This window comes from Alnus glutinosa, chromosome 12 (genome assembly GCF_958979055.1).
Source record: "Alnus glutinosa chromosome 12, dhAlnGlut1.1, whole genome shotgun sequence".
NCBI lineage: Eukaryota > Viridiplantae > Streptophyta > Magnoliopsida > Fagales > Betulaceae > Alnus > Alnus glutinosa.
In genome coordinates this window covers 22,508,284-22,514,901 of record NC_084897.1, presented here as the reverse complement: position 1 = coordinate 22,514,901, position 6,618 = coordinate 22,508,284, and the positions used below count along the sequence as shown (strand labels likewise).

The 6,618-nt window shown below is 36.6% G+C and overlaps 1 protein-coding gene across 1 annotated transcript; it reads left to right on the top strand.

Annotated features, from left to right (window-relative positions):
- The first annotated feature begins 1,061 nt into the window (after positions 1-1,061).
- On the top strand, positions 1,062-5,576 carry LOC133851403 (alkaline/neutral invertase A, mitochondrial). Its single transcript, XM_062287816.1, has 6 exons — positions 1,062-1,943; positions 2,500-2,659; positions 2,837-3,048; positions 3,708-4,201; positions 4,300-4,348; positions 4,870-5,576. Exons 1-6 carry the CDS (start codon positions 1,212-1,214, stop codon positions 5,194-5,196), a joined length of 1,974 nt encoding a protein of 657 aa, XP_062143800.1. The 5' UTR covers positions 1,062-1,211; the 3' UTR covers positions 5,197-5,576.
- Positions 5,577-6,618: the final 1,042 nt, after the last annotated feature.

The following is a 6,618-nucleotide window of genomic DNA, read 5'->3' as shown; positions in this document are numbered from 1 at the left end:
AGTATTTTTTTTTTTTTAAAAAAAAATAAAATAAAATAGAAAGACCAAGGATATGACCAAAAGGCCCCGGGGCACGTGGCAAATTATTAGTGGTGCAAACGAACATGATGTTTGCAATAGTAAACATAAGATACGAAAAGTAGTGGATAGCAATCTCCCTTACACGTCACCAAGGCTTATCTCCCACTTTTCTCACGCGTTAGGCACGTGATGTAGATAATGGCAAAACGGCCATAACCAAACTTTCCAAATATAGCGTAACAGAAAATCCATTTTTATTTATTTTCGCTGAATAATGCTTAAATATATTTTTTGGGCCAATAGGCAACAGCCACGTGGACCACAAACTAGTGAGTACCATTAGACAAATTTCTTGTTTGAAGGAGGAGGAGGGGGATCATTCATTTCATTATCAAAATTTTATTTTGTTGCATAATGACGTACGTGGTGTTATGCTATTTAAAATTCAGTAATATTATAAATTATATTTTTATTTCAAAATGTTAATATGTTAATCTCAATCAATCAGAGATACATTCTGAACGAAATGAGTCATGGCCACCATTATTTTCAAAATTTCTCTTAATTTTTTTATTAAGCTTTGATCCATTCTTGAAACCAAACATTGGAGTTTTTATTTATTTGTTTATTTATTTTAATAATTATTGATCAAATGATTAGTTGAGACTGAAAATCAGAATTGTAAGATAATTGTACAATAAAAATGTAGTTTCTAACATTATTCATTTAAAATTTTAAATAATATAATAATATATGCACTATTTAGTGGCATATACACTATTAAATTTATAAAGTATAATATGAACAATATAATATATATTTTTCATTTCACTTAAAATGAAATGGATTCTTATCCTCATTTCACTTAAATGAGGGGGTTATTTGTATTTTCATTTTGTTTTTACGAAAAAAAAAACTCCCAAAAAGAAAATAAAAATCCAAATGTTTTTTAAAAAGACAATTAAAACTCTTCTTTCCCAAGGCAGCCTTTTTTTTCTTCACCGCTTATATATATATATATAAAAAAACCACGTCCCACTTTTTTCAACCATTCCTTTGTCCTCCGGCTCTCGCACACCGTATGCTTTGCTGCAAAGTCTCAAAGCAAATTCCCAATTCTCCATCGTCAAACTCGGCAATTGATTCTAACACGCATCTGTACCTGCTTTTGCAATCCCAATAACTCTGTTATGAGCACAATCAGAATCCTTACCAAATCAACCATGAAACCCACCTGTAGAATCTTCCTCTCGCATCGAAACTCGTTGTTTTTCAATACCAACTATCAATCCAACATCGACCCTTTTCGAGTCTTGGGCTCTCTTCACGGAATTCACAATACCCACCAAGCCTTTCGATTGCCCGGCTCGGGTTTTGGCCAATCCAAGGCCATAGCAAGGCCTAATGATGGCTTTGGCTCGACATCCAGTAGGGTCGTCTTAGTTCTCTCTCAGGTCGCGTCGTATTCGACGTCTGTGGAGACCCGAGTGAATGACAAAAGCTTCGAGAGAATCTACGTTCAAGGTGGTGTTGGTGTGAATGTGAAGCCGTTGGTGGTGGAGAGAATTGACAAAGATGAGAATATAGTCGGTGAAGAAGAGTCTAGGATAGAGGTTAATGGTGATTGTGTTGGTGGTGGTGATGCAAATGTAGGGAATTCGGAGGGTTTGAGTGAGTCCAAGGTGGCAAGGGAGGAGAGTGAGGCCGAGAAGGAGGCGTGGAGGTTGCTGAGAGAGGCGGTAGTGATGTATTGTGGGAGTCCGGTGGGGACGGTGGCGGCCAATGACACGGGGGATAAGCTGCAGCCGTTGAATTATGATCAGGTGTTTATAAGGGACTTTGTCCCCTCCGCTCTCACCTTCTTGCTGAAGGGAGAGGGAGAGATTGTGAGGAACTTTCTCCTTCATACCTTGCAATTGCAGGTATATATATAACCAACTATATGCTCTTATTCTTGTATTTCAATTGGTGATTCGTTTTCTAGCAGTACTGTTTTGTGTTAATTGTTAGATCATATATGGGTGTACCTCTTTTGGCATGTGGCTAATAGATGATGGAAGTCAATCTTGTTTTACGATTGAATTTTAATTTACAATTGGTAACCTCTTAATGTTTAAATATAGCTTTGGTGTAACTGTTGACTAATATAGGACAAGGTCAATTATGGGTGGTTTTGGAGGCTAATGTAATTCGTTGAATTTGTGCTTTCAAGTGCGGTAGAAATCATATTCTAGTGCTCTTAATGCCGCCCCACTGGTGATTGAGGGATGGTCCATGATGAAATTTTAGGATCGGTATTTGGGGGTTTGCGGTTGTTGAGGGTCGTATTTCATTAGTTTGTCATGTTTTGGGGAGAAATATGTTGTTCTTACTTTGTGTACTGATACTATATGCTGTAGTAACGTCTGTAAATTGTAGTTAGACATTAATGTTTGAGATTTCTCGAATTCATAATTTTTTTTCTTATTTATCGCTTAGAGTTGGGAGAAAACAGTGGACTGCTACAGCCCAGGGCAGGGTTTGATGCCTGCAAGTTTTAAAGTTAGAACCGTGCCTCTTGATGAAAATAAGTATGAAGAAGTTCTAGATCCTGATTTTGGTGAATCAGCTATTGGTCGCGTTGCACCTGTGGATTCTGGTTAGTATGGTGCTATGATTTTATTTTATCGAAAATGCCTATAAGAAATTGCGGTTCTTTTGAATTAAGAATGTTGTAGAATCCACTATTATTGGCCTCCAGGTGATGCCTGAAAGAGTTGCTTATCTATAATCTATAGCATAGTATGACTTTAGTTTTGTTGGCTTCTTTCTGTAGGGTTGTGGTGGATTATCCTGTTGAGGGCTTATGGAAAACTCACTGGTGACTATGCATTACAAGATAGGGTGGATGTTCAGACGGGCTTAAAAATGATACTGAACTTGTGTTTAACTGATGGGTTTGATATGTTTCCGTCTCTGTTAGTCACTGATGGCTCCTGTATGATAGACCGGCGGATGGGTATTCATGGTCACCCCCTTGAGATCCAAGTGAGTTCAATTTCTTTGATAATTTTCGAATTGCTTCCTATTGTCCTTGTTGTGTGTGTTTCAAGCTGTTAATTGGATTGGTTACTGTAGCCATGGTATTTCTGCGTAGTCTAGAAAATAAATGAAGGATACTGTCTTGCTTTTATTGTTATATTGTTCAAATGCACATTGTTGTATTTTGTAACTTTTGACATTGGTGACATGCACAGTTATGTGACTTGTCGAGAAACAGTTGTTGGAGGTCACCTTTGCAAGTAGAATGTGATCATCTCAACCAAATGGCCAAAATTCATGGAATGGTCCCATGGAACTATTAACTAGGGTTTTTGTATTTTATTTAGTCTTTCTGAAAACCTAGATTGTTTTTAAGCTCTCTAGAAAATGTTGTAAGGCGCTTAGCGAAGGTTGTTAGTCCTGATTACATTTGTTGATGTATAAGACAACAACCGGAACATTTTTTGAAACTAAGGTATTTGAAAGTAATTGCTTTCTGATGTCTGCCCATGCCCCATGGTCTGATGCAATTTGTTTCTAATATTGTCCCATAATATCATGGCCATTTTTTATGAATTTGATTTTATCTTACGCCAAGTTTATTTATGTTACCCCATGGTCCCCATCTTTGGTGTATCTCATCCCTGACAAGTTTGATTTCACAGGCCCTATTTTACTCGGCTCTACGGTGCTCACGTGAGATGCTAGCTGTAAATGATGGATCCAATAATTTGGTGAGAGCCATCAACAACAGACTCAGCGCACTGTCATTCCACATCAGAGAATATTATTGGGTGGATATGAAAAAAATAAATGAGATTTACCGATATAAAACAGAGGAGTACTCCATGGATGCCACCAACAAGTTCAATATCTATCCCGAACAAATTCCTTCTTGGCTGATGGATTGGATTCCAGAGAAAGGTGGCTATATGATTGGCAATCTACAGCCTGCTCACATGGATTTTAGGTTTTTCACGCTTGGAAATCTTTGGTCTGTTGTTTCATCTTTGGGTACTCCAAAACAAAACGCAGCTATATTAAATCTCATTGAAGCCAAATGGGATGATATTGTGGGGCATATGCCTCTGAAGATATGTTACCCTGCCGTAGAAAATGAGGAGTGGCGTATAATCACTGGCAGTGACCCGAAGAATACGTGAGTTTTTAGCATGTTTTCTTTTACTCTATAGCTAGCTGTTTAGTGTTATATAAAAAATTTCCATCAAAACTGAATTGTTTCTTTGATCCTTGCAGCCCATGGTCATATCATAATGGCGGATCCTGGCCAACACTCCTGTGGCAGGTAAGCTTGGATTTGGTTGCTGTATATTTATTAAAGGGATGCACAACTAATGTGAATTTTTGGTAGAATTGAATGTCATTATGCCCGTCCTGATTTACCCTTTGGCTCACATTGGGGGATCTGTGACTATTGCAAATAGTTTCCTGGGTCCACTAGAAGGAATCTGTGATAATGTTTGGTGGGCAGGTGGTGAGTTCCACTGGACTCCCTCCCCACCCCAGCCTGTTTTGAATCGTTATGGAGGTTGAATGATGTCATGTTTAGCTCACCAATTTATTTACATGCTTAATGACATGAAAAGTGGACAAATATGATAGGAAAAGGTGAGAGAAAAAAAATGCTTTGGATACTGTATTAGATATTCTTTGTATATTGGCGGAATTGGTGGCAATTATGGGAAGAGAAGTATTAAGATATACAAATTGGATGCATCTGTTTTGTGTTATTGGCAGGTTTTTTGGGTCCTCGAGTCATTTGACTTGTCTGTAGTTTCTAACTACTGCCTCATGTATTGTTTTCAGTTCACGTTGGCGTGCATCAAGATGGGCCGATTAGAACTTGCCCAAAAAGCTGTTGCCTTGGCTGAGAAGAGGCTTCCACTTGATCGTTGGCCTGAATATTATGATACTCGGACAGGGAAGTTCATTGGAAAGCAAGCTCGACTTTTCCAAACGTGGACCATTGCTGGGTTCCTTGCATCTAAAATGCTCTTGGAGAAGCCAGAGATGGCCTCTTTGTTATTCTGGGAGGAGGATTATGAACTTCTTGAGATCTGCGTTTGTGCGCTTAGCAAGAGCGGTCGGAAGAAATGCTCCCGCTTTGCTGCGAAGTCTCAAATACTTGTGTAATGAGACTTCAGTTTTGCTGGAAGGTGAAAGACAATGCCTTTGTACTGTACAGCTACAAGTAAAGGGTAGATCTCTAAACCGTACCATAAAGCATTTGTTTTATGAGTTACTTAGCCTCATTTGTTATCCGATTAATCGATATAGTTGATCGGTTTTAGAGGTTAAAATGACTATATGTTGAGGGTGCCTCTTTTTGATGGCACCTTGATGTGGTCATAATTTATGTAAATTTTTAACAGGTATAACATGTTTCCATATTTATTCTCCCATGACAAGGCAGTGGGCAAGATATACAAGCAGGATTCTTTGTAGTAATTTGACCTAATCTTACTTATTTTTGGCTGAAAAGATGCATGTATATGTAGCTGCTTTTTTGTTTATATATTATTGTTAATACTATGCGTGATATTGGTTGAGAAAAACTGATTTGAAAACCTTCCGAGATTCTCAATCAAGGCTAAAGGCTGCAGGAAACAGATGGGGTGTTCCTCAATAAAGATTAGTGGCATGGTGAATTTTAAGAAAATGTTGATCTCAGTAATCTTTTCTGTATGTAATTCCGTGACTGATTAATGGCTGAAATCAGCAGTGAAAAGGGAACTCAATTACCCAATGGCATATGAGAGGTTGAAAGAGAAGACAAAAGGAAAGGAATTCTTTTATCCCTCACTGTACTTTCTCCACCAAGGCTGCCTAAAATAGCTATCCAAAAACGAAGTATAATTTTTTTTTTTCTCATGTTACTGCCAGTACTCATATATTCAAACATTATCTTTTCTAATAGTCATATTTTCTCAATGACCATATGATCCATCATATTTTCTCAACATACAGATTTTTTCACCACTCATAAATTAAAGGGTTGATGTAGCAATGAGTAGTATCCCAATAGAAAGGAGTGTAGTATTTAGCATTACTCATAAACTAGAGGGTACTGAATAGGACTATAAATGAACAAGGTTGTCTGACAATCTGTTCGTGTAAACTCGACTCAAATCGATTCATTTAATAAATGAGCCGATCATAACAAAATTAGGCTCGATTATTAAATGATCTATACTTGTATAAACTCGTATCACTTCATTTTTATTATTTTTTATTGTATTATTTTAATTTCATAATTAGAACATTTTAAGTAAAGATGAATTTTTTCCTAATATAATAGATATGGCTTGAATTATTATTATTGTGAGTCTTAATATAAATATGTGTTTGTGTGTGTGTCTGCATAATGAATTGATACATACTATATATAAACATACATATAAACTCAAGATTTGATTATTTAAGATTCAGGTTAATTTGTTTAATTAACTCAAATGATAAAAACTTAACAATAACTAATTAACTAATAATTAGTTTGTACTTACAAAAAAAGAAAAAGAAAAAGAAAAAGAAACAATCATGGTATTTACTTTATAT

Coding starts and splice junctions, on each gene's coding strand:
- LOC133851403 (XM_062287816.1), top strand. CDS start 1,212: ATGAGCACAATCAGAATCCTTACCAAATCAACCATGAAACCCACCTGT. Junction 2,660..2,836: donor CGTTGCACCTGTGGATTCTG/GTTAGTATGGTG, acceptor TTCTTTCTGTAG/GGTTGTGGTGGATTATCCTG. Junction 4,349..4,869: donor GGCCAACACTCCTGTGGCAG/GTAAGCTTGGAT, acceptor TATTGTTTTCAG/TTCACGTTGGCGTGCATCAA.